This window comes from Oryza glaberrima, chromosome 1 (assembly GCF_000147395.1).
Source record: "Oryza glaberrima chromosome 1, OglaRS2, whole genome shotgun sequence".
Taxonomy (NCBI): domain Eukaryota; kingdom Viridiplantae; phylum Streptophyta; class Magnoliopsida; order Poales; family Poaceae; genus Oryza; species Oryza glaberrima.
The window spans coordinates 18,139,073-18,166,386 of record NC_068326.1 but is presented as its reverse complement, the minus strand read 5'-3'; the positions used below and the strand labels follow the sequence as shown (position 1 = coordinate 18,166,386).

At 45.8% G+C, this 27,314-nt stretch overlaps 4 protein-coding genes across 4 annotated transcripts; all 4 read left to right on the top strand.

Annotated features, from left to right (window-relative positions):
* Positions 1–2,447: 2,447 nt before the first annotated feature.
* LOC127765817 (uncharacterized) lies at positions 2,448–4,860 on the top strand. The gene is made up of 2 exons (XM_052290780.1): positions 2,448–2,761; positions 2,830–4,860. Exon 2 carries the CDS (start codon positions 3,898–3,900, stop codon positions 4,855–4,857), a length of 960 nt encoding a protein of 319 aa, XP_052146740.1. The 5' UTR covers positions 2,448–2,761; positions 2,830–3,897; the 3' UTR covers positions 4,858–4,860.
* Positions 4,861–4,953: 93 nt separating this feature from the next.
* LOC127765806 (G-type lectin S-receptor-like serine/threonine-protein kinase RKS1) lies at positions 4,954–7,335 on the top strand. The gene is made up of 7 exons (XM_052290770.1): positions 4,954–5,008; positions 5,100–5,219; positions 5,336–5,514; positions 5,646–5,853; positions 6,005–6,245; positions 6,341–6,491; positions 6,571–7,335. The coding sequence occupies exons 2-7, from the start codon at positions 5,156–5,158 to the stop codon at positions 6,883–6,885; spliced, it is 1,158 nt and encodes a 385-aa protein (XP_052146730.1). The 5' UTR covers positions 4,954–5,008; positions 5,100–5,155; the 3' UTR covers positions 6,886–7,335.
* A 3,892-nt stretch (positions 7,336–11,227) lies between these two features.
* LOC127772351 (E3 ubiquitin-protein ligase ATL6-like) lies at positions 11,228–12,019 on the top strand. Its single transcript, XM_052298386.1, has one exon. It carries the CDS (start codon positions 11,228–11,230, stop codon positions 12,017–12,019), a length of 792 nt encoding a protein of 263 aa, XP_052154346.1.
* A 3,127-nt stretch (positions 12,020–15,146) lies between these two features.
* On the top strand, positions 15,147–16,017 carry LOC127761432 (uncharacterized). Its single transcript, XM_052285758.1, has one exon. It carries the CDS (start codon positions 15,232–15,234, stop codon positions 16,015–16,017), a length of 786 nt encoding a protein of 261 aa, XP_052141718.1. The 5' UTR covers positions 15,147–15,231.
* Positions 16,018–27,314: the final 11,297 nt, after the last annotated feature.

Below are 27,314 nucleotides of genomic sequence, written 5' to 3'. Positions count from 1 at the left end.
GATCGCATGTATAAAAGGATATGAATAAATGATAAGTATTAATCAACACCACAATTGTCATATACTCAAATATATGTTCAAATGTAAAGATCCCAATTAAATGAAGGTGAATAACTTGGATCGATTACATGCATAACTAAAGTATAGGATTTGCTCCCCCTAAATGTATGCATACAAAATATTTGTGTGAAGCAAGAGTATGCATAACAAGATATTAAACATTGAGAGCTTATCCTATACAAGAATAGAAGGCATTTCTCAAATATAGATATTAAAATAAAAACATACCTTAATCATCTCCACGTTCTCAATGTAAATAGACTAAATAAGAGATAATACTCAAACAAAATATTAGTCTCACATGCATATGCCAATCACGTGGAAATATTATATACGAACATATCAATATGTACATGAAGAGAAAGAGTGATACATATAGCTTGATCTCCATGCATTTCATCCTTGTGATTTAGGTCCACCAACACTCCACTTTCATATCCACATGAGACTAGGCAAAGAAATGCTTATAAAAACATTAGTCTCACATAATTGGATTTGTTATTAATCATCAAAACCAAATCAATGGCACTTGAACTTTCAGAAGGCCACCAGATCTCATCCCACAGTCCTTATTCCTAAGGGCTCCGGGCACAGCCCCCATCGACGTTTCTTCAGTGCGGGAGGAGCTTTTGCTTCGCGCGCGTGCATCTCCTCCCCCCACAGGCTGCCCTGACATCGAAACTCTAATTTGCTCGCACATATGCTCCATATGTACGTGTTGCAGATAGAAAAGTGTAGGACATTTGAACATTTTTTACTCCCAAATCTATATATAGTTCTGAACATCCTGCAAGCGTCCATTTATCTGAATGCAATTAGAAAAGAACGTGGTTGATTTTCTGAACATTCTGCACTTTTCTGAACATTCTGTAAGTAAAGATGTTTTCTGAATGTATGTGCTCTGATGCAAGTTGTTTGCATTGCTAGGCTGCTAGCTGATATATGTGCTCTGCTCTGTACTTTGCTTTTGGTTGGTAGTACCTTGTGTCAGGAAGAGAACAAAACAAAGGGCATTGCTATTGCTGAATATTGATCGTAGAATGAATTTTGCGTCATTGGGCTGCATTTTTTCTCTGTGGATTCTGATGATGATAATGATAATATAAATATGACACCTCCACTCAGAATTACTGTGTTTCTGCATTTCCTCAATGCTTCCCCGTGTTTGAAAATTTTGAATTTGAATTTATACTGTGGTATTTGAAAATATGAATTTGAATATGGTATTTCTATGTGTTAAAAATATTCATGTTTGTATTATTGTTATACTAAACTAGGTGTAAATATAAAGTGTACGTTGACATAAAAGAGAAAAAGAATAGGAGCTAAGAAATGAGAGTTGTTGGTGGAGTTGGAGGCATTTTTAGGGTCCTAAGGAAATAAGGGCACACCTTATTTACCCTTTGAGGGCTTTAAAATAGGGGCTATTGCTGAAGATGATCTTAGGTAGTAGTATTCCTGGGTTTTCTATAAAAAACTAGTTATAGTATATACTATCTCCATCCCAAAATATAATAATTTTTGGCTACAAATCTAGACACACACTTTTCCAGATTCATAGATAAAAATGCTTATATTTGGGACGGATGGAGTAGTTCTTAAGCCCGAGGTCTAGGCCCCTTAATTTACCGGTTTCAGCCTACCCTTTATAAATACCTTTGAAGCATTTCGTCGCTTGCTATGCCCTACCTCGTATCTGGCTACCCGTTCTATTTCCTGCTTTCTTTCAATACCCGTCTCAGAGTATCCCTTCCTATCTATTCTCAATTGAATCTCTTTTCTTTTCTGTTGTCGATTAATATAAATAAGTGAGGCTAAACATTATAAATGGTATGCAAAATCTCATTTCTCTATACGATACTATTATCTTGGAGCAAAATATCGTAGTGAGATACTCGAAAATAGTATTTAGATACTTAGATCAAGTACATTGCTATTATGACCGTACGATAGCAACTGCATATGGCATCTTGACACCTTATTTATCCAACTACGAATCATAATCTTTCATTCATTCTAGGGCTGTGTTTAGATTTAGTGGTGTAAAATTTTAGTGTGTCACATCGAACGGACACACATTTGACGTAAACTAATAACAAAAACAAATTATAGAATCCGTCTGTAAACTGCGAGACGAATTTATTAAGCCTAATTAATCCATAATTAGTAAATATTTACTGTAGCAACATATAGTCAGATCATGGAGTAATTAGGTTTAAAAGATTTGTTTCGTAATTTGCACGCAATTTACACGTAATCTGTGTAATATGTACAATTAACTCTATTCATGTATAGAAATATTCAATGTGACAAGGTAAAAAATTTTAACCAGGGAACTAAACCAGACCAAGATCATGCGATGCACATACAAATGTTTAAGTGGCAACTACACAGGATCCTGACCTGAATTTTCAGATGGGGAAGTCCTCCATCGAACACGGCGACGAACACGGAAAGCAACCACGTGGCGACGAACACGGCTCCGACTGCCGCGTGGGCCAAGAGCAAAGCGAATGGTCAGTCCGCTGCAACAGCAAGCGAGGACTGCCCGACCGGCAGCCACGAGCGGCACTCCCGGCTCCCGCGATGGCGATGCCACGGCGGTCAGTCCGCCGTCCGCGCGCTCCGGTGAGCAGTGCCGGCTTGCCGCCGTCACAGAGTCGCACACACCCTGTCGAGCGAATATGCATGTCTTCTCAAGGTATTATAATCTAATCCCAATTCCCAGATCCAGTCCAAGTCCCACTAATAGAAGCAGTGATTTTTCAGGTCTAGCTAGCCATCCACTCGAACTCTCTTGTTCTTGTTACCTAGATCTACCAGGAGGATGATAATAATCTGGTCGGCTGGTCTGCTAAATGCCTGCTATCTGACGACGAATTCCTGTCGCGGAATCAGTGTTGATTTTGACCTCGCCCACACCACGGTGGGTGGACTGACGCGCGCAAGAATCAGGTAAGAGATGAACAAAAACGTTCCCTTCCATTACCTTTTGGCACAATCTACTGAACTACTGTATCCGCACTATGGGCCTGTTTGAGGGAGTTTAAAATTCTGAAAAGCAGCCGGTTGAAAACCAGCTTACGAGAATCTGGAAAAGCTTCTAGTTTATTTTTTGGATTCTACAACTACAGCTTCTCTCAGAATCTGGACCAAAAGCTGGACTGTTTGGAGGGAGCTTCTGATTATGGAAGAAGCTGCAGCAGCTAGAAGCTCCCCCAAACAGACCCTATGACTCCTTGGCTTAAGCCAAGCACACGCGCATTTGATGAGAATTCTTTCAAGAGTTTTACGAAAATACTAGTACTTTTCTTCTTCCTTTCTGAGGCATCTCAACAAACTCTCCACTTGTGATTCATGCTTGTGCCCACTGCCCAACCACCACCAAACTACTATGTTGTATCTCCTCATCTTGCTCTTGATCTTTGCCCCCTCAGCATCGGCGACCGGGGGAGCGAGTGGCACAGTGCCAGTTCTGAACCCCATATCCATGTTCTGCAACTCGACGGCCGCACGACGCACCTACCCACCGAACAGCACATTTGAGGCCAACCTTGCTAGTCTGGTCGCTGCAATCGTGGCGAACGCCTCGGCGTCCGGTGGCTTCTCCGCTGGCTCCATTGGCACCGCCCCAGACACCGTCTATGGCCTCGCGCTCTGCCGAGGGGACGTCACGGGTGCGGACTGCGCTTCGTGCCTCTCCTCAACATCAGTGGACTACGTACAGCAGCGGTGTGGCCGCAGTAAGGACGTGACTGTATGCAGGGACACATGCCAGCTTCGGTTCTCCGACCAGGACTTTGTCTCTGCTGCCAGTAATATCCCAGAGACTGCAGCATGGAACATAAACAACATTACCGAGCCAGTGTTCCCTGGGTGGGACCCAACAACGCCGAGAGTATTTCCTTTGTCACTGGCACCGTGTATACACTACTTCGTGAAACAGCAAAGTGGGCAGCGTACAGCACCAAAAAGCGATTTGCCACCGTGAAGATGGACATCGGTGGAGCCTTTCCGACAATCTATTCCCTGACGCAGTGCACACCAGACCTTTCTTCAGAAAGTTGCTTCAAGTGTCTTCAGGGGTCTCTGAAGTGGTTTGATGGGAGGAGAGGGGGAAGGATTATTGGGGAGCGTTGTTTGATAAGGTTCGAAACAAGCATATTATACAACGGGGAGCCCATGCGAATTATGGGGCCATCAACGAATTCAACATCTGCAATGTCAAAGGGCGTCCCGAATATTAATAGACGTATTTGGAAGATTAAAGTACCGCTAAAAGTAAAAGTTTTCCTTTGGTACTTACGTCGGGGAGTAATTCTAACAAAGGATAACCTAGCTAGGCGAAATTGGAAAGGTAGTAAAAAATGTTGCTTTTGTCATAAGGATGAAACCATTCAACATTTGTTCTTCCAATGTCATCTATCTCGTTTGGTATGGTCCGTTATTCATATGGCCTCTAACTTTCAACCTCCTCGAAATGTTACTCATATGTTTGGGCGTTGGCTTTTATGTGTTCCTAAAGAAATGAGAAATCTGCTTTTGATGGGTGCAGCAGCTCTTTGTTGGTCCATTTGGCTAAGCAGAAACGGGGTTATTTTTGATAACAAGTTAGTGTCTTCTCTTTTACAGGTTATTACTCTAGTTACCCGGTGGCTGCGTACCTGGGCTATCCTCCACAAACCGGGATTGCGGGATACTATTGCGGTGGTATCTCGACGTTTGGACCAGGTGGCACGGGATGTTTTTACCCAGGAGCATGGGTGGCGATCTAGTCTACGGATTGATAGTCACTAATATCTATGTTTCGTGATGGGGGTTTAGTTTTGTTCTTTTATTGGCTGTGTGCATTTTATGCAGAGGCCGGGGGTGAGCTCAGTTGAAATGTATCATCTTGGTGTATTTGACTGAGTCTTAATAAAGCTTCCATTATCTAAAAAAAAAGATGGTATGTCAATGTACCTCATCTATCTGAAGTAGACTTTTATTAGTGCCTTGTTCATCCATGAATGTGTATATTTAACAACTACCATTTTTAGGCAATAGAAGCAAGAGAAAGCTCAGTGGTTTGGCTGTAAGCATAGTGTTTCCCGTGATGGGTGTACTTCTCTTCTGCGTCATCCTTGGCTTCGGATGGATCATCAGAAGGAATAAAATAGGTTAGGTGTTGAAATGCTATTTTGTGCAATTTGTTGGTCACAAATTTCAATTCCAGTAATAGGTATATGAATGCTTTACTGGCTCTAACTGAACATGACAACAATTCTCAACTCAGGAAAAGCTTCCCTGCAAGAAAAAACTTCTACATACTTGTATGAAGAGGAAGCACTAGCCTGGCCCATACAAGGACAGAGCTCGGAGTTGTTGTTTGACTTTGCATGCATAATACGTGCAACCAATAACTTCTCTCGAGAAAACAAAATTGGTGAAGGTGGCTTTGGTACAATATACAAGGTTAACTATACTTCGCATGAATACTGAATACTGATCAGTTCTAAGAATGGCCTAACATGCCACACAATCAAGTCGTTGCTCATAATTTAGATTAATCCCAGTATTTACTGATCAACGCCTTAAATTTTCAGGGTAAACTTGACAGATTAGAGATTGCTGTTAAGAGGCTTGATTCACATTCTGGTCAAGGTTTTGTGGAGTTCAGAAATGAAATTCAACTTATAGCCAAACTCCAGCACTCCAATTTAGTTAGACTCCTGGGTTGCTGCAGTAAAGGAGAAGAGAAGATATTGGTGTATGAATATCTGCCAAACAAAAGCCTAGACTTCTTCATATTTGGTATCTAAAGCCTCACTGACATTATGTTGTTTGTTATACTTGGTATAATTACATCTTTTGGATTATTTGGTTCAAGTAAGAAACATTGGTGAAGCGTATCTTCAGTTAGGCTGTTCGGGCAAACCTTATATGACGTATCACGTATGTGCAGATGAGCCAAATCAAAGAGCTTTGCTAGATTGGAACAAACGACTGGCAATAATTGAAGGGATAGCACAAGGACTCCTGTACCTACACAAGCACTCCCGTTTGCGCGTCACACATAGAGATCTGAAAGCAAGTAATGTTCTCTTGGATCATAATATGAATCCTAAAATTTCAGATTTTGGGCTAGCTAAAATATTCAGCTCTAATGATATTGAAGGAAACACAAAAAGGGTGGCGGGTACATAGTAAGCACATATTACTTGACTATATCATTAACATGAGTTAACATCCAAAAATTTAAAGATTTTGTACCAGCACTGATTATGATTTGTTTTTTCAGCAGTTACATGGCTCCTGAGTATGCTTCTGAGGGTCTCTTCTCGGTCAAATCCGATGTGTTCAGTTTCGGTGTTCTGACCCTCGAGATCGTAAGTGGGAAAAGAAATCCTGGCTTCCACCAGTATGGTGACTTCCTAAATCTTCTAGGATATGTAAGTGCTCTTATGCATGTTTATATACTAGCTAGCTAGCATCACTTCGTGGGTAAGTTCTGACCGTGCATTTTTACAGGCCTGGCAGCTATGGACAGAGGGAAGATGGCTCAAACTCATAGATGTGGTCCTGTTAACCGATTGCCTAGTAGAAGCACCACTGATGATGAAATGCGTCAACATCGCATTGTTATGTGTACAGGAGAATGCGGCTGATCGACCTACCATGTCAGATGTCGTGGCAATGCTAAGCAGTGAAGGGGTGAGTCTGCCTGTGCCCAAGCACCCAGCATACTTCAACGTAAGGGTCAGAAACGGAGAGGCGTCGTCAGCTATTGATCTTGAGCTGTGCAGTGTGAATGAAGTGACCATTACAGCCCCAGGCTGTCGATAGCCAGTTCACAATCTAAATAACATGTAAGTTGCTGTTGATGAGATTAATCATGCCTACATTTGGCATTATCCATGTCAGGTGACCTTATCCTCTGGATACTCAAGTAACACAGAGGACCAGTGCATTCGGCATTGGATGACAAGCCAGCTTTCATTGGAACAGTACTAACTAAGGTCTCCTGTTGCAAGCAGTTTTTGAGATAATAGAAGAATATTCCTGGCCCGAAGCTGGATGATTAAATGATTATGTGATGTTCTTTGTTTCCTCTAGAAAACAATGGAAGTTTTTATTGTTTGGTTTGCAATCAAGGATCTTTGTTTTGCTCTTGTTGGGATCGTTTGGGCATTTCAAGGACATTTTTAGTGGTTGATCGAAGAAAAATTCTATTCGACACTGAGTTCATATTTTGAGGGTATTCTGGTACAATTTATTTTTCATAGAGAAAAGGCCATACCGCCATACTGCCCTGCTTTTATATATCGAAAACGCGGTACAATTTATTGGAGTTACTTACTTCAGAAATGAGAACTACGGCAATGGTAATCTTGAAATCACAACGAATTTGGTTCATTGTGTTTCCCGTAGGAGAAGTTTTTTCTACTTGTTTTGTCTTGCATTGTCCCACCGACTCTGAAACTACTCCCTCCATTTCGAAATGTTTGACACCGTTGACTTTTTAGCACATGTTTGACCATTCGTCTTATTCAAAAACTTTTATAAAATATGTAAAATTATATGCCTACATAAAAATATATTTAACAATGAATCAAATGATAGGAAAAGAATTAGTAATTACTTAAATTTTTTGAATAAGACAAACAGTCAAATATGTGCCAAAAAGTCAACGGCGTCAAACATTTCGAAACGGAGGGAGTATAAAATAAGCACTACGACGTAAATCGTTAACGTGACAAGCAGATTACAAAATGCTAATTCGCGCCTAGACGCGCACTTCTCCCCGTGCAACGCAGCCAACGTGGCGAAATGGCTACCTGGCGAACATTCGCCAACTTCTGTTCCAGCGAACGTTGTCGGCCCGGTCTTCTTTCCCTTATTGATTTCTTTCCCTTTCCTTTTTTTTTTTTTTTTTTTTTTTTTTTTTGTTGTTGTGCGGGTTGTTTGCTCTCGGAGACTTTTCTGTCCACTTTGCTAGGCCCATTGCCTTTTCTTTTCATGGGCCGTACTGAAGAAAGGGAGACGGAGAGGAGAGAACAAACATAGAGCTTGGATATTTCCCGTTGCTTTATTTGAAATAGTGCGTCCAAAGAGTTCTTTCAGTCGTTGTGATTCCCATCATATCTTAATACTCTGAACATACCTGAATGTCGTTACTGTTATATTGATCTGTGTTTATTACCGAAAGAATCTGAATGATTTGAAAGTTGTAGGCATTTTTTATTGAAAGGTCTTTTCATCAGCTTCCCACTCTTTTCTTATACCTACCCATCCCGGAAAATTAAAAAGAAAAAAAAAAGCTTCATGGACTTAAAAAAAAAACAGTGTTTTCATCCTTTGGTGCGGTTGGCACGTTCCTTTGGGACTTCAGCAAACTTTGTTTTGGCAATTTGCACATGATCAAATACCTAATACCGTTACAAATCATTTTATACCGCAGTTAGTTAATTCCTTAGGGAATTGCTACGATGCAATTTAAAAGGTACCCTGTAGTTTATAGCATTTTTATGCTTATTTTGTGAGCTTCTTTATAAGCTGCAAAAGCTGTGGGGTTCGTTACAAACATTTCGATTACTATATCAAATGTTGTTATCACGTAAGTGAGTCGTTAAAATCAGCATTTACGCTTAGGCTAAATGTTTTTTTTATATCAAAAGCAGTTGGTATATCCTATAAATTATTATTATTTCTGAGGATTTAAGCCACATGTATATGTTTTATAATTGAATCAGTCATTTTGGTGACTATATATATATTTTTATAAACCACACGGTTGGTTATTTTTTCCTTGACTGTATATATAGTTTGTTCAACTAATCATATAGTTGGGGGCTACACCTAATTAGGTGCATCTAGTCAATGCACCTAGATTTTTTTCTTTTTTATCCCTTCACAACTTGAGATGATTGAGGTACTCGGGAGTTGTGGTGAGGATGATTCAAGTACTCGGATTCTTCATGAAATCACTCGGGAGAAGATCATTACCACTCAGGAGTAGGTTGTCTCGTCATCTGTGAAGGTCTCAGGGGCTACTGTATAGATTATGGGTACCATACACCCACAGGGCTACGTTACCTGACTAGATATCGGGGGTAACTCATAGTAACAGAATATGTAAAGATAAGGACTCCGGTATTTTGTTAACTTGTATGTCAAGAAAGTATCTCGTAGTCTTAGTTGATTACAATTGTAAAGTATCACTTAGACCGTAAGGGATAAAGTCTTTATTTTTTAATCCCGACTCCTTCACCTATGTAAGGAGGGATTGGGAGTCCCTTGAGGGCAGAATCATATCCCAGATTGTCAATTCAATACCACAATCGGCGGAATATTTCCTTGGACAGAAGTAGGGTATTACTTCTTATCGAGAAGGCCTAAATCTGTATAAATCATTTGTCTCATAACCCAACCACTTTCATAGCTTATTCGCCACTCTTTTTAGTATTGACGAAATCTAGTTTCGACAATCTTGCGAGCAATTGCTCTTTGATTTATATCGCAAGATCTCCTGGAGTGTCCAATAGGGCAAGACTATCAGACTATGTGCGAGGGTGAGGTAACTGGGGAAATAAGATGAAACAAATGAAACGCTCGGAGCCTAGCACGGTAGATAAGTTGCTAATAACACAAGCAAGCAAGCATGAAAAGCAAACCATGGCCAAATACAAAGGGGCTCACACGTTGGAGATCAGTAGCAGTTGAGTTTCTCCACATAGTATTCGATATATAAGCTACATTAAGATAGTAGTGTATAGTTGGTTTAAAAGTTATATTTGTTAATCTTAAATTCAAATTTTAGGACTCATCTTGACTAGGTTTTTTTTTAACAAAAAAACACTATTTCTTACACATATATATAATAGGGAATCAACACTAAAAAAACTTATTTTGAATTTACAGTTATACTAAGTTAACTTCTTTGTACATAACGAAAAATATTACAAATAATTTCTTCTAGGAATGAATTCAATATTATATAGTTTGAAGTTAACAAATAGCTTGGAAAAATTATCAAGCAACTTTGATGAAGAAAATTTGTGGAGTAGTACTTCTGAAGCGTGGCAAGTGTTATCCATTTCATATTAATTCCTTATTAGTTTCTCAAACACAATATAAGATACATGCTCGCACGAATGTGCGGGCTACCTTCCTAGTTTGATTAATATATATAACGAATGTGGCTACCAACCAGAACAAGTCCATGACGTCGTGCAATCGCCAAATCATAAACGATGTCGTACCAACCGTGACGCGCGGTTGATGATCCCTGCAATACAAACGAGAGAACACTGCAAGAACAGATATGATGCAATCTAAATATTGCGAATAGGTAATTAAGCACAGAGGAATAGTTGCGATTGAAGTGGTAGATCTAATCGACCCGACAAATCAACACACCAACTACTAGGCTCTGAATCTATATTTGCCGACTAATCGAGCGAGGACTAGAGACAAGGTGAATGGCACTAGGCAAAATTCAACTCAACAAAGCCCAATTGTTCTAGAGAATGTACATAGTCATTATAGAGGAAATTAGATCTAGGGTTAAGTGTTAATTCGTGGAGGTGGAGGGAGACACTTCCGATATGGGCCTAGTCTATTACAAGGCCTAAGGCCCCAAATTCGGTTTCAGCAACAGCACTGCCTTGTTTTGACAATTCCCATTGACTTGGAGTGATATAAATATGAGACCAGATGCGTTTAAAAGGTAGCGAGATAAGCTTTCCATGAAGTCCAAGATCACCCAAATCAGAGTTGGCATGAAAGCGCTAGATCCATTTGAAGTCAGTGTTTTCTCCGGGGGCCGAACTAGACTTTGACTTGAAATTATCATTGGAACGTGTGAAGTTATGTGCGTATCCGACGAAGTGATGTCCTCGTCATGTTTGCTAAAAAAAATGATTGAAATCAACTTTGAAGTTGTCAGTAGATCAAAAGTTTGCTCGAATTTGAATTTGAGTTGAAAAACTTTTTCTCAACTTGCACTTCTTGTTTCTGTCAAGGTTTATCAATAATAATGTTGTACAACGACGATTCTGATTATTTTTTCCGATCCGAATCCGCTCTAATTACGAACAACCTTAGTACACCACCGATATATGTACGTGCTATCTCCCGCTGTGGCGCGTACGTACGTACGTATTGGTTTCCTCGTCTTCTGGCAGCCATGGCGATGGAGACAAGGATCCGTTTGATGGGAATCCAGAACAAGCTGGACGAGTGCCACGTCGGGAAGGCCCCGCTGGAAGTGGGGCCCTCGTACGTGCGCTTCCTCTGCGCCCTCACCGTCAAGTACTCCACGCGGCGGCTCGGCGGCGGCGGCGTCGCCGTGCCCCTGCAGCCCGCGGCGCCCCACGGCGTCGGCGGCATCCGCCAGTTCACCATGACGATGCAGAGCGACGTGCGCCCGGTGGACGACCCCTTCGTCTTCCTCGACCGCGACGCGGCGCGGCGGGTGGTGTGGGCCGCCATTGTCGCCGCCCTCCCGGGGCTCGACCGCTACGACCTCTCCGACGGCAACTGGGAGACGCCCAGGCCCGACGCCACCGTCGCCGCTTGGATCCACGGCCTCGCGCGGGCGAGCTACCTCGGCCGCGGCAAGCGCGTCGGCCACTACCGCGTCGTCGTGTTCGTCGAGGTGGAGGTGGAGCTCGTGTTCAGCGAGCCCAAGGCGCTCGTCGCCGACGTCGTGGCGGCCGGCGGCGGCGCCGGGAAGCCGTGCGGGATCTGCCTGGACGACCTCGACGCCGACGGCCTGACGACGCCGGTGAGGCTGCCGTGCGGCCACGCGTTCCACGGGCAGTGCATCGCCGGGTGGCTGCTGGAGGGGAGGACGTGCCCGATGTGCCGACGAGACCTCTCCCGCCTCGTCCTCGCGCCGTCATGCTACCAGCAATATGGTGCCCCTAGAATATCACAGTTGGCCCAACTAGGTTGGACATTTATCTCTTCGGTTTGAGGATTGATGAAAAATTGAAATGGTTAATTAATTGACAATATGATGATTACTATTACACACTACTACAAAACATCAAATAGGTCTCGCCACTATATGTGCCGGAAAATTGAAATGGTTAATTAATTGACAATATGATGATTACTATTACACACTACTACAAAACATCAAATAGGTCTCGTCACTATACGTGCCGGTAGTGCTAAAACCGGCACCTATAAGCCTTTTCCTACCTCCACAGGTTGAAATCGTAAAAACCGACACCCTATAATATATTAAGGCTCCTTTGATTCAAAGGAAATTCATAGGAATTTTAGAGGATTTCATTCCTATAGGAATTTTTCCTACAAAGCCCTTTGAATCAAAGGAATGAACCCTATGGAATCCTATAAAATTCCTATGGAATGCCTCTTCCCATACAAGTTTTGGAGGAATTTTAACAAGAGGTAGAACCTCATAGAAGAAATCCTTTGAGTCTTTATCTCTCCTCAAATTCCTATGTTTTTCCTGTGGTCCAATCAAACGGTCATTCCTATGTTTTTCCTGTGTTTTGCAATCCTCTGTTTTACACTTACATTCCTGTCAGAATCCTATGTTTTTCCTATTCCTCTGTTTTTTCATTCCTGTGATTCAAAGGGGTCCTAAAGGTGCTGGTTTTTTTAAGAAAACCGACACCCTACCAAACAAGCCGAGCCGACATACAGCCTTATCCACTCGCTGAGTGAGGGGGCAACCTTATCCTCTCACCCGTGACCACTCTCTCTCTCTCTCTCTCTCTCTCGGCGCTTTCGAGGGAGGCGACGGCTGCGGCGGCGGGAGGCGATGGCAGCGGCGGCAGGAGGAGAGGCGGCAGTGGCGGGCGGCGCCCTCCCTTCTGCTAGATCTGGCGGGAGGGGAGGCGGTGGCGGCGGGTCAGCGGCAGAAGTGGATGCGGCGTCGGCGGGTCGGAAGCGGGAGGGGAGGCACGCGGCGTTGGTCCGACAGCCCGGCGGCGGTGCCCTCCCCTTCGCCAGTTCTGGCGGGGGGAGGTGGCGGCAATGGCCCGGCGGTGGGAGGTGGTGACGGCGGCATCCTCAGCAGCAGCAGCGGTGGTGGCGGCGCCCTCCTCTCCATCCGGCAGTGGCGATGGTGATGAAGGCAGCCTCCACCTCGATAATGTGTGTTCTTGATGAATGTGTTTGATTCTTGATGAATGTGTGTGACTGTGTTCTTGATGAATGTGTTCTTGATGTTGATGTGTTGTTCTTGATGAAATTTTAGGATTTGGGTTTTAGATTGGATCGGCTTGACGGCTCAATGCATCGGCTCGATGAATTGAGCCGATTTTTTTTTGCTCATGGGCGCCTCAAAGGTGCCGATTTTCGAGCCGTCACATTTGACCTGGGGAAATCAGTGCCGCCTCCCGGGTGCCGGTTGGGAAAACTGGCACCGAAGGGGGTTTTCCAACCGGCACCCTTTAGAGTTTCTGTAGTAGTGATAGATGAATCGATATGATTAAACTCGATATATCTTGTAAAGTAATTAACCAATATCGGGTCCACGTACCCACCCTATAGTAAAATATATATTTCTATCGAATTGAGCGTACTTCAACAGGTTAGGTTCTTTGTGGTAGAACTAGCCCATCTAGATTCAAATCCTAGATTTGACACGGGTACTCGCATTTACCTTTAATTATTCTTTCAGTGGTAGACGGTGTACCCATCGACAGCGAGACACCCATAGTGACTTCATCAATCTGAAGATATGCTGGCACAGTCTTCCGGAGATGCCCATAGGAATAGGGTGTGCATTTGTGCGTTCATAGGGATAAGTGTGCACGCGTTGTGAGGGTCTATGTTTGTACTGTATTTCTAAAAAAATTATATTTCTAGTATGGCCAATGTTAAGGTACATAGTTATCCGTGCAGTATCATGTACATTCAGTACCAATAACCCTCATCGGCTCATCACGATCTCAACCACCACAGTGGTCAGCCATTGGAGTGAGAGGGACAATGCCAACACATTATATAATAGGGACGGGTTCACATCCTTTATCATAATGACACTAAAATTATATATACTGATAATAGTAGCTAGGTATCCTCACTTGTTGGCGCTAATGGGTAATATAGTGCAGACCAATTTATCAATTTTTGGGATAACTTTTATTGAGGATTCATTTTTAAAACATGGGTTTTTTTAATGGATCAAGCAAAAAATTATGGTGCCAAGGTTTCAGCGAGTGAGCACTTCTTTCGTGGCATCGACATTTTCCTTTTTCCTCGTCCCCATCTATTTCTTCAGTTGATTGATATTAAGAAATTAATAACGAAGTGAAACAACAGTACCACGTTCCCTAACCTTTTCGTCTGCAACTACTACCCATGGTAATGACGAAAAAAACGATTTTAACCGTGAATACACGTTAACTAATTACAATTTAATTTGGTATTTCGTTGTAATATGTAGATATGAATTTTAAGTTGAATGTTTGAGGAGAGATATATCGCATATTAATACATTTTTTTAATTTTTTTTTAAAAAAAATCATAACTATTTAAGTGACATATGCTCGTGAGAGTTTAGAATAGTTTTCTCCTAATGTCCCATTGAACTTCTTTGTTTTGTTTGGAGAGGACTTAATTAGTTCCGAATAGGGTTTTCAAAAGCGCTCGGTTTTCATGAAACCATTGGTTATTGGTTTATCTGTATAGCTTTGTTCCAAAATCATTACTACCTACATCTAGTTCAGATTCATAGTATAGTATTAAGATGTGTTCCATTTAATTAAAAGTTGCTATATTTTGGGATTGAGGGGGTAGTTTTTATTGGTTTTTGATAAACAGTGAGAAGCGATTTTCATTTTCAACGTGGAAAGGTAAACCATAACCCACTAGCTACTTTCAGGTTATCTTCCCTGATCGAGCTCGATCGACTGCCTCGACAACTTCGATTGAGATTTGAGGACTAACTAACGGATTTCCGACTCTGATTAATTTCGTCCCGATTCATCCGAGTCGGATTGCACATCCGAGTCCGATAATCAGACTCAGACAGCAAACTAATTACAGTAATTAATACTACTGCCTATATTAGGAGGGCGATGCATGAGCTAGCTAGCCGAACGTGCTCTTCATCTCTCGCATCGAGCAGGTTGCTAGCTAGCCGTCCAGCGCGCGGGAAGAAAGCTTAGCTGCTGATCGAACGAGATCAGCCGGCGGCCGGCGGCCATGGCGATGGAAACGATAATACGCTTACGGAGCAGCAGCAAGCAGCTGGAGGGCCACCACGGGACGGCGCCGCTGGAGGAGGGCCCCTCGTACGTGCGCTTCGTCTGCGACGTCAAGGTGCGGTGCTGGTCGCGGCGGCTCGGCGGCGGAGGCGAGCCCGTGCGCCACGACGGCATCAAGTTCACGCTGGAGACGGAGCGCAAGCACGTGCTGGACGGCGCCGGCGGCGACGTCTTCCTCGACTACGAGGAGACGCGGCGGATGGCGTGGGCCGTGTTCACCGGGATGCGGGAGCTCCGCTGCGTCGACCTCTCCCGCAGCAACTGGGCGACGCCCATGCCCGACGACGACGCCGCCGCGTGGATCCACCGCGCGGTGAGGCGGAACCACGACGACGGCCTCGCCGGCCGCCACTACCGCTTCGCCGCGCGCGTGAAGGTGGCGGTGGAGCTGGTGTTCAGCGAGCCCGTGTCGCTCGTCCGCGGGCTGGTCTGGCTGGAGACGCGCGCCGGCGACACCTGCGGGATCTGCCTGGACGGCCTGACGGCCAGCGAGAGGTGCAAGACGCCGCCGGCGAACCTGCCGTGCGGGCACGCGTTCCACCCGCCGTGCATCACCAGGTGGCTGTTCAAGGGGACCACCTGCCCGATCTGCCGCGACGACCTCACCGGCCTCGCCGCTGCGCCATGGGAGAGCGGCGTGATGTCGTGCCCTGGGTGCATCATGCCATCCACGCCGTGCGTCGAAGATTGCCCGAGCCTGAAGGCTCTCTCTCTCAACAGCTAGATGGAGTAGTATAGAAGCTTTGCAGATTTCAACAGATAGTCAAGCTTGACACTTATTTAAGATTTTTGGATTCTACTTGTAACGTAGCCATTGTTTAGATTATCTCATTCTCAGATGTGCTTGAGATTATTTGTAAAGCTAGCTGCTTGCAGAAGTGAATATGTAAGAATTCGCCTGCTGACTCTTGTTGGTCCATGCTGACTCAGCCGAGTTGACTATAGTCAGCTTGTCATATCATCTGAAACCGAGTACAATACTGATCCGAGATCTCGGGTATCCTAGCATTGCAAGTTGAAGAACGTATTTTATCTAGTATTATAGTTCGAAGATGTTATTTGAATTCGATGTCCACTGAGGACCCAAATTGAACATAAACAATTGGTGAGGCCATCGTGGACCAGCAGGATTTCGGTCTTCCCACTCGAGTGTGCGGGAATTTTTGGTCCACGCATGTTTTCCCATTTAAGGAATAAATCTACATTTCGTCCCTAAACTCATGCACTTGATTCAATCGCACACCTCAACTGAAACATACATAAATGGGACCCACATGTCACTGAGTAAAACAATAAAAATAAATTTTAGACCCACATTGCCAGTTATCCTTTCTCCTCCCTCTTTACACTTCCTCTCTCAGGTGGATGGTAGCAGCGCCGAGCGAGACGGAGCGCTGCGAGCTTAGCGGCAGTATAGGACAATGGGAACTATGTGGCGGCGGGGCTTGAGGCCGCATGACAGTGGGAGCGGCGGGGCTTGCTACCTTCATTGCTACTAGGTGACGAGAGAGCAGAGGTGAGAAAGCCTCGTTGTCGCCTCCTCTCTCCCTTCCCTGCCACTGCCTCCCCTCCCGCGCCTCTCCTCCACCACCTCATCCCCGCCCTCGCCAACTCTAGCCTCACCAGCACCTCCACTCCTTCTTCCCCGCCACTGTAGGGGTCGGCGACGTTTGGGTCCTAGGCGAGGGCATCTCTGTCGCCTGGGTTGATGGCAACGGCGGGTGGGTGGAGGAGGAGGTGAGATGAGGGCGTTGGGTGTGGGTGGCGACGCGGCGTTGGCTACCTCCTCCTCCCTCAGTGTGGAGATTATGGATATCCCATATCTACACGGCAGTTATAGTTTAGTTGGGTATACGGTATCAAATATAGATAGAATATCTTTATGAGGACTCGGGTTAGTTTCTAGACTTGTGTATCAAGGAAATACCCGAGATCTTAGTCGGTTACGATTGTATTTTATCTGTAATCACATATTCCGTTAGGGATATGGACTATATTTTGTAATACGGACCTCTTCCCTTATATAAGGAGGGGTCCGGGTTCCTCTCGGGACACCTTTTTTCCCCTAGATCATACAATCAACAATATACTCGGCGGAATCATCCCCGGACAGGAGTAGGGTATTACTTCTTGAATAAGAAGGCCTGAACCTGTATAAAACTCCTTGTCTTCAAATCCATCCACTTTTCTAGATTGATAGCCACCCCCTTTAAGTATTGCCGAAATCTTGTTTCGACAGTTGAAGCGCCAGGTAGGGGCAGCATCAAGTTCTTTGCCGATTAGTGCGATGGGTTCCGTCTCCGGCATCGACGACCTCGTCTTCCCTCCCGGGCAGGCGTTTCGGTTCGGCAGCCTCGACTTCATCACCAACGACTTCGGCAAGATCTTTCTCCTCGACTCGGATCCAAACCAGTCGGGAAGAACCAGGTCTCAGCCCCATTCGGTATTCCGAACTCGGCCAAGATCTACTCCAAGCTTATCTCGATCGAGTCGGCTTCAAACCACTCGGACGAGATCCCATCTACTCCGACACCAGCAGATCAAGATGATGGGGCCTACCCGCTAATCCTGATGAAACTCCCCGACGATTTGGCTGCCGTCTTCACTACAAGGGCGTCTTCTCCCCGTAGGCCTAGGCAGAAGTCGGCTTCAACACCAATCCTGCCTAGCTCCAGAGAAGTCGGCGTCATACTCCAGCCACTCGGCACGATTTCGACGGATCAACTGGAAGGCTATTTCAGCTCTCCCGGCGTTGACTCACGACCAACAAAGATCGTGGAGTACGACGAATTCGGCTACCGCTACGACAACAGCAACCTCGACGACTTCGACGAGAGCTTTGAAGACAATTACACCCCTCTCTACTTCGGCATCTTCATGGCCGACAACGAGACGGAAGAACAACGCCAAGCCCGAGAAGCAGAAGCACGACGCGTACAGCAGGAAGCCCAGTGACGCCGACTGGAAGAGGAGCGCCAAGCACAAGAGCAAGAACGGCTGCGGCGAGAGCAACAAGAACGCGAACGGGCTACAAAGGAGGCCGAGGACCGACGACAACGAGCCTTGGACGCAGGGCGACGAGCGCGAGATCTCATCGGGCAGCAAGACGTCGAGGGGACGGCGGTCTTTCGCACCCCTCAACAGAACGCTGTCGCTGCGATCACCCTTCTCGACACCCTCCTCAAAGAAGACGCACTCAATCAAGCTGATCACGTCGTCAACATCTTGAACCAGACCAAGACCATGATCGCCGCTTCGGTCCCGGTTAACTCCGGAAGCATCCGCACGCCGACTGGCAGCCGGGCTCCCCATCTCCGATCTGATGATTACCACCAGCCAAGCCTCAGCATCACCGGCACAGGATCCAATCGCAGGAGCAGGGGCCACGACGAGCGATTTGTTCACTCGCCTCCTGAGCGACACAGGGAGCGCCGAGTTGAACGGCCACGCTCCCCACCTCGCCAGCGTCCTGTCGATCTTCGCGATACGATTAACCAGCGCCGTGCAGCACGAGGTCACCGCCATTCACCAGATCGCTACGACGACGACGTGGATGGAGTAGCTGCCTTTACTAACGACCTGCGTCGAGTGGAATTGCCAGCCGGCTTCAAGCCGACTGGAATTGAGAAGTATGACGGCACCACTAATCCGGAGTCTTGGCTTACCGTCTACGGTCTCGCAATCCGTGCAGCAGGAGGAGACAGCAAGGCCATGGCAAACTACTTACCTGTGGCCCTAGCTGATTCTGCCCGGTCCTAGCTCCATGGATTACCCCGTGGCACGTTTGGATCATGGGCAGAACTTCGTGACCACTTCATCGCCAACTTCCAGGGCACCTTTGAACGCCCCGGCACACAGTTTGATCTCTACAACGTCATTCAGAAGTCTGGAGAATCCCTTTGAGATTACATCCGACGCTTCTCTGAACAGCGCAACAAGATCTCCGACATTACCGACGACGTCATCATCGCCGCTTTCACCAAAGGAATTCGCCACGAAGATCTAGTCGGCAAGTTCGGGCACAAGCCTCCCAAGACAGTCAAATAGATGTTTCAAAAAGCCAATGAATATGCCAAAGCCGAAGACGCCATTTTCGCATCCAAGCAGTCGGGTCCTACTTGGAAGCCAAAGAAAGATGCGCCGACTACGGGAGGGGGTGGTAGTAACAATCACAAGGACCGCAAGCGTAAGCCCGAGGAACTCGTCGCGACTACTACACACTCCTCCCGACAATGTTCGCGTGTCAACACTTTTGACAAGATCATGAACTCCCAATGTCCGCATCATCCCAACTCCAACCACGGAGCTAAAGATTGCTTCATCTACAAGCAGTTTGCAGAGCAATATGCCAAGAATGCACGGAAGACCCCTGACGGAGAACAAAGCACGTCGAAAAAGAAGGATGATGATGATGATGCCCTGACAGGTTTTCAAGATCACCGCAAGGAGCTCAACCATATCTTTGGTGGCCCTCTAGCTTACGAATCTAAAAGAAAGCAAAAGCTGACTGAAAGGGAGATCAATGCTGTTCAGCCCGATACGCCCCAATATCTTCGGTGGTCGGAGATAACAATCAAGTTTGACCGCTCGGATCATCCTGACCGAGTGATCCACCCGGGGCGGTACCCCCTGGTACTAGACCCAGTGCGTCAAGCTTCGCAGATCTCTCATCGATGGTGGCAGCGCACTCAATATCCTCTTCGCCAAAACCCTGGACGACATGCAAATCCCGCGCACCGAGTTAAAGCCAAGTAACGCACCCTTCCACGGAGTCATCCCAGGGCTATCAGCAACACCACTCGGCCAGATTACTCTTCCGGTCACTTTTGGTACTCGGGAGAACTTCCGCACAGAGAACATCTGCTTCGAAGTCGCTGATTTCGAGACAGCGTATCATGCCATACTCGGACGCCCGGCGTTAGCCAAGTTCATGGTCGTCCCGCACTACACCTACATGATGATGAAGATGCCTGGTCCTCGAGGAGTCATATCCCTACGGAGCGACATCAAGCAAGCCATCACATGTGACAAGGAAAGTTGCAAGATGGCTCAAACCCGTGAGATCGCGATTGCTCGAGAAGACATTCGACTGGCTGCAACCACGGCAAGCAAAGGAGAAATGCTTACGGCCAAGATCTCAAAGAGTGGAGAAAGCGAAGCCAAGACCAAGAAAATTCCCCTAGATCCTTCTGATCCTACTAAAACTGTTGTAATAGGCGCCGAGTTAGATTGTAAATAGGAAAGCGCGCTCATCACCTTTCTTCAAAACAATAAAGATATCTTTGCGTGGAAACCATCTGATATGCCTGGTATTCCTAGAGAGGTGATTGAGCACTCTTTGCACGTTAAGGAAGACGCTAAACCCATCAAACAACGACTCTGCCGCTTTGCACAAGACAGGAAGGACGCGATCAAGGAGGAATTGACCAAGCTGTTAGCAGCAGGCTTCATCAAAGAAGTCCTTCATCCCGACTGGCTGGCTAACCCAGTCCTAGTTCGGAAGAAGACTGGGCAATGGCGCATGTGTGTCGATTACACCGACCTCAACAAGTCTTGCCCCAAAGATCCTTTCGGGCGGCCTCGCATTGACCAGGTAGTCGACTCGACCGCCGGCTGCAAGCTACTCAGTTTTTTGGATTGCTACTCGGGATATCATCAGATCCGATTGAAAGAATCCGACTGCTTGAAGACTTTGTTCATCACGCCCTTTGGGGCCTACTGCTACATCACCATGCCTTTCGGATTGAAGAATGCGGGAGCAACTTATCAACGCATGATCCAGAGATGTTTCTCGACTCAGATTGGTCGCAATGTTGAAGCCTATGTGGATGATGTAGTCGTCAAGACCAAGCAGAAGGATGATTTGATTACGGATCTGGAAGAAACCTTTGCGAGCATACGCGCTTTCAGGATGAAATTAAACCCTGAAAAATGCACCTTCGGAGTACCGTCAGGGAAGCTGCTAGGATTTATGGTGTCTCACAGAGGCATACAGGCCAACCCGGAGAAAGTCAACGCCATCCTCAACATGAAACCGCCGAGCTCTCAGAAAGATGTTCAAAAGCTGACTGGATGCATGGCGGTGCTCAGCCGGTTTGTCTCATGACTCGGCGAGCGGGGGATGCCCTTCTTCAAACTGTTAAAGAAAACAGACAATTTCTAGTGGGGACCCGAAGCACAGAAAGCCTTCGAAGACTTCAAACTTCTCACCACTCCACCAGTTTTGGCCTCGCCACACCCACAAGAGCCCGTTATTACTATACGTATCGGCCACCTCTCAGGTTGTGAGCGCGGTCCTGGTTGTCGAGCGTGAAGAAGAAGGCCATGTTCAAAAAGTCCAGCGACCGATCTACTTCGATAGCGAGGTTTTGGCCGATTCCAAGACGAGATATCCTCAAGTTCAAAAGTTGTTGTACGGTGTTGTAATCACCGTCAGGAAATTATCCCACTATTTCCAAGGCCACTCGGTCACGGTGGTTACATCATTTCCACTCCGCGATATACTCCATAATCGCGAAGCAAACGGGCGAATCGCAAAGTGGGCCTTAGAATTGATGTCCTTGGATATATCGTTCAAGCCGCGAACTTCGGTCAAATCCCAAGCTTTAGCCGACTTTGTCGCCGAGTGGACCGAGTGCCAAGAGGACACGCCCGAGGAAAAGATGGAGTATTGGACTATGCACTTTGACGGGTCAAAGAGACTTTCAGGCACTGGGGCCGGAGTTGTTTTAATTTCCCCAACTGGAGAAAGACTGAGCTATGTGCTATGGATACATTTTTCCGCATCTCACAACGTGGCAGAATACGATGCGCTCCTCCACGGACTACGGATCGCAATCTCTTTGGGAATCAGGCGTCTGATAGTCCGCGAAGATTCACAGTTAGTTGTTAACCAAGTTATGAAAGAGTGGTCCTGCCTCGACGACAACATAATCGTTTATCGACAAGAGGTACGAAAGTTAGAAGATAAGTTCGATGGACTCGAACTCACTCACGTTCTTCGGCATAATAATGAAGCAGCCGACAGACTAGCGAATTTTGGATCCAAACGTGAAGCGGCTCCTTCTGATGTGTTTGTCGAACATCTTCATGAGCCAACCGTACCCAAGAGAGAAACAGCTGAACCCGCGGACACTCAAGACATAGCTATGGTCGAAACCGACTGGAGAGAGCCTCTTATACGATTTCTAACCTCCCAAGAACTCCCTCAAGATAAAGACGAAGCCGAGCAGATTTCCAGGCGCAGCAGGCTTTATATTATTCATGAGACCGAGCTGTACAGGAAAAGTCCATCAGGAATTCTGCAACGCTGTGTATCCTTAGAAGAAGGGAGACAATTGCTGAAGGACATACATTCTGGTATCTGTGGCAACCATGCTGCTGCACGCACCATTGTCGGCAAGGCTTATCGGCAAGGTTTTTTCTGGCCCACCGCTGTGTCCGATGCCGACAAGATCGTGCGGACATGTGAAGGTTGTCAATTTTTCTCCAGACAAACTCATCTGCCAGCCCAAGAGTTGCAAACCATCCCGCTGTCCTGGCCGTTTGCGGTTTGGGGGCTTGACATGGTCGGCCTGTTCAAAAAGGCAGTCGGCGGTTACACACATCTCTTTGTGGCTATCGACAAATTCTCCAAGTGGATTAAAGCTAAACCGGTCATCACGATCACGACAGACAAAGCTAGAGATTTTTTCATCAACATTGTGCATCGGTTTGGGGTACCTAATCGGATTATTACTGATAATGGCACTCAATTCACTGGCGGAGTATTTAAAGATTTTTGTGAAGACTTCGGCATCAAAATTTGCTATGCCTCCGTAGCGCATCCTATGAGCAATGGGCAAGTTGAACGAGCCAACGGCATACTACTCCAAGGAATAAAGGCACGAGTTTTTGACCGACTGAATCCCTATGCCGGCAAATGGGTGGAACAGCTGCCATCTGTACTTTGGTCCTTGCGCACCACCCCCAGTCGGGCTACGGGCCAGTCGCCATTCTTCCTAGTTTATGGAGCAGAGGCAATGTTGCCTAGTGAAGTAGAATTTGAATCTTTGTGTTTTCGCAATTTTCGCGAAGAGCGCTACAGAGACGACCGAGTGGATGATTTGCACCGACTGGAAGAGGCCCGCGAAGCAGCATTAATTCAGTCGGCCCGATACTTGCAAGGGTTGCGTCGTTATCACAATTTGATGAGCCACTCAGTTCGAAGTTAGACTCCTAGAGCTGGGCAATCCGATCTCTTAGATCGTGCTCGGTTTTCTTGGCAAGCTCTTTTGCCTCATGCAGATGATCTCTGACAGCTTCAAGGGTTCCAAGAAGAGGAACTAATTTCTCTAGGGTTGCAGTCTTCGCCTCGTTCCTAAGGTGAATCCTCTGCAAAACAGTTTTATTAGCAATCGAGCTAAATGGCGAACAAGATGGTTGAGGTCAGGCGTCAAAGAGCTTATGTTTACAATGTGAGTCGCCTGGCCGATTGCCTTTTTCAGTAGGCATACCTCTTCGTCTTCTTTTTGCCGGTTTATCACAATTCCTTGAGGTTGCAAGTCGTCATCCCACCACTTGACCAGAATGGGAGGGCGCAAATCTTCGGCCGCTTGTATCCGGAGAATTTCCTCTTCATCACTAATCATTGGTCCTAATGCATCCATGAATAACGGTCGAACAATCAAATAGAGTCAGTTAGATCAACGTGGTTTCAGACAAAGTGCTTACCCGTGATGATTTCTGGACGAAAACGAGTGGACTCAGATGCCTTTGAAGGAGATCCAGACCTTCGGTCATTGCTGGCATCTTGACTGCGAGAGCTGTCTGCTTGGGCTTCAACTTCTGGGATCTCTTGGTTTGGCCCTGTGTCCGACTGGTTTCCAGTCGGGGGTTCCTGATTAACTCCGGCTTCAGCTTCGGCCGACTGGTTTTCAGTCGGGGGGTTGATCACCGGATTCTACATTGTCGGTTGCCGGCTGATTGTCACTCGGGTGATCCTCAGCAGTCAGCGCGGTTTCTTTGGAAGAACTTGTTTCCATATTAGCCGGATCAGAGTTCTTTCCAGAAGGATCTATATCAGACGGTTTCCTACAAGTTTTTGTTATCAGTATTATTTATATGTTGGGTGCGCATCAATACAAGGAAGATCGTTATATGATTTGTACCTGGAAGATTTCCTGATCTTCGGCATAGGACGACTAGATGTTTTCTTCTTTGGAGTAGCCTGCTTCTGCAGTTCTCTGGTTGTTTCTCTATCTCCAGGCTTTTCGGCGTCGTCGCCTTCGTTGTCACTCAGCACTAACTTCCTCTTACGGGAATCTGACCGGCCGGCTGGATTAGAGGTGTTGGGCTGGGCTTCGGACCGGATCTTTGGTCCCCCGCTCCCTTGACCGGTTTGACGGCGAGGTGATCGGCGCTGAGCGATTGGGGGATCCGACTTTATCAGAGCAAATTCCTAGACATAATATCTTCCACTATCAATTGATTTAACAAAAAGACAAGATCATATTTGAGGAAGGTTGAAGTGTTTGAGTACATACCGGTGGAGGAGGGTTGAATGCATTGTATGGTACAACTGGCAGCAGATGTGAATAGCTGACGACAATAGCATTTGAGAAGATCTTGTACATTCTTTCCTTCATGACCTTAAAGTCAAGAGAGTCTGGATCTTCACGATTTGGATCATGTTTGCTGTCAAACTCAAAAGCCGTGTGGGATCTCTCTTTGATTGGAGCTAATCGACTTTTGATGAAGTGCCGAGTGATTTGTTCTCCCTGCAAACCTTGTTCCTTGAGCTTTAGCATGCGTTCCATCAATTCCACTGCCTGAGCAGCTTCATCTCCCATAGGCAATGAATTCCATGTGTCCTGGTAAACCGGAGGAAGACAGGAGTACTCGGGTAGTGCGGGTTCAGGATTTTGAACATAAAACCAGTTTGCGTGCCAACCTTTGTTTGAGGTCTTGAAGGGCATGGAGAAATACTTTTGGCTTAGTGTTCCTCTGAGTTGGAAGCCGGCGCTCCCAACCACGCATGGTTTGCTCTTGTTCGGTTGGGGTTTGAGGAAGAATATTCGGCGGAATAAGGCGAAATGAGGCCTGATGCCCAGAAAAGCTTCGCAGGCATGAATGAAATTGGCAATGTGCACTATAGAGTTTGGATTCAGGTGATGCAGGCTAATTCCATAGAAGCTCAGAATTCCTCGGAAGAATCTTGAAGTTGGAAGAGAAAATCCACCATAAAATAAGTGAGAAAACACCACGACCTCGTGTGTATCCGGGGTTGGGAATGCTTCGCCGAACGTCGGTCGCCACCCGATGATCTCCTTCGCCGGAAGAACGCCGTGCGCCACCATTTCCTTCAGATTCTCCTCCGTCACGTCAGAGGGCGCCCACTGACTCTCGAAACTTTCTCTCTCTTCCGCCATGGATGCGAGTCGAATGATCTAATTCGGTCTGAGAAATAGCTGGAGGGGAAGGGGGAATCGGTGCGGTGGGCGCGTGGAGAAGTTTCGTGGATTTTTGAGAATGGATTAGGGCGGATTGATGAACCCTAGCTTCGTTGGCACAGCTTTGTACTGTAGCAAAGAGTGGGGAAATGGCGAGAGTTTCGGCGGGGCAGACGAAGCGTCGCTTGGACTTCGGTGTTTTGTTAGGGTATCGGGAGAGCTAATGGGCCTGGGCCTGTACAGTACTTCAGCCCAATATTATTACCAGCGTGGCCCGTTGTGATCCCTAGGGACTTAGGCGCTTTTTGCTTTGGCAATTTATGCTCACAATGATATGACCCGACGCTGTTAAAATCCTTTTTAACGCAGTTGGATAATTCTTTGGAATTACCACGATGCAAATAAAAAGGTGCCCGACAAAAAGGTGTTATACTATTTTTGTAAGCTTTATTAAGCTGCAAAAGCTGTTTGGGTTGATTCGAGATGACTGGTTTATTAAGAGTCATTCTCTTGGCATGTTATATGCTTATTTTGATTGTGGTAAGGGTTATAGCCTAGGCTATTAAACTTCTTAATTACCATGATTTTTATCATATTTGGTGGATCAATTTAAGAGTTTATTACTCGGATTCTTGTCAAATATGTCTTTTTTGGACCTTTTGAGTGTTTATCACTCGGGCCCTTTTCATATTTTTATTCTTGATATATTCAAGTTGAGAAGCAGTCGGCTGGGTATTTTACTGAATACCATGCATGCTTTGCTATATGATGTTTGGTTATAAGACCACTCGGTTCTTGACTACATGTTTAGTTTTTCAACTAACCACATAGTCGGGGGCTACACCTAAGTAGGTGCATCTACTCGATGCACCATGTTTTATTTTCGCCCTTCACAGTCTTTGATTTTAGTACTCGGCAAGCCAGAGCAGTAGGAATTGAAGCACTCGGATTATTGCTTTTTGTTCTGAGAAAGCTATTTCGTTGACTGCAAAGGTCTCGGGGGCTACTGTGGAGATTATGGATATCTCATATCTACATGGCGGTTATAGTTTAGTTGGGTACACGGTATCAAATATAGATAGAATATCTTTATGAGGACTCGGGTTAGTTTCTAGACTTGTGTATCAAGGAAATATCTGGGATCTTAGTCGGTTACGATTGTATTTTATCTGTAATCACATATTCCGTTAGGGATATGGACTATATTTTGTAATACGGACCTCTTCCCTTATATAAGGAGGGGTCCGGGTTCCTCTCAGGACACCTTTTTTCCCCTAGATCATACAATCAACAATATACTCGGCAGAATCATCCCCGGACAGGAGTAGGGTATTACTTCTTGAATAAGAAGGCCTGAACCTGTATAAAACTCCTTGTCTTCAAATCCATCCACTTTTCTAGATTGATAGCCACCCCCTTTAAGTATTGCCGAAATCTTGTTTCGACACTCAGTGAGTTTTCACTGACCACACGTTCTCTACAAGACACTAACATGAGGGGTTCATGTCCTGACTCAACCAGTCGCAGGATCAAAATGTCACGTCGGAAGAAACCGCCTCTCAAACCTTCTAAGGAGTCAATTTGCAACGGT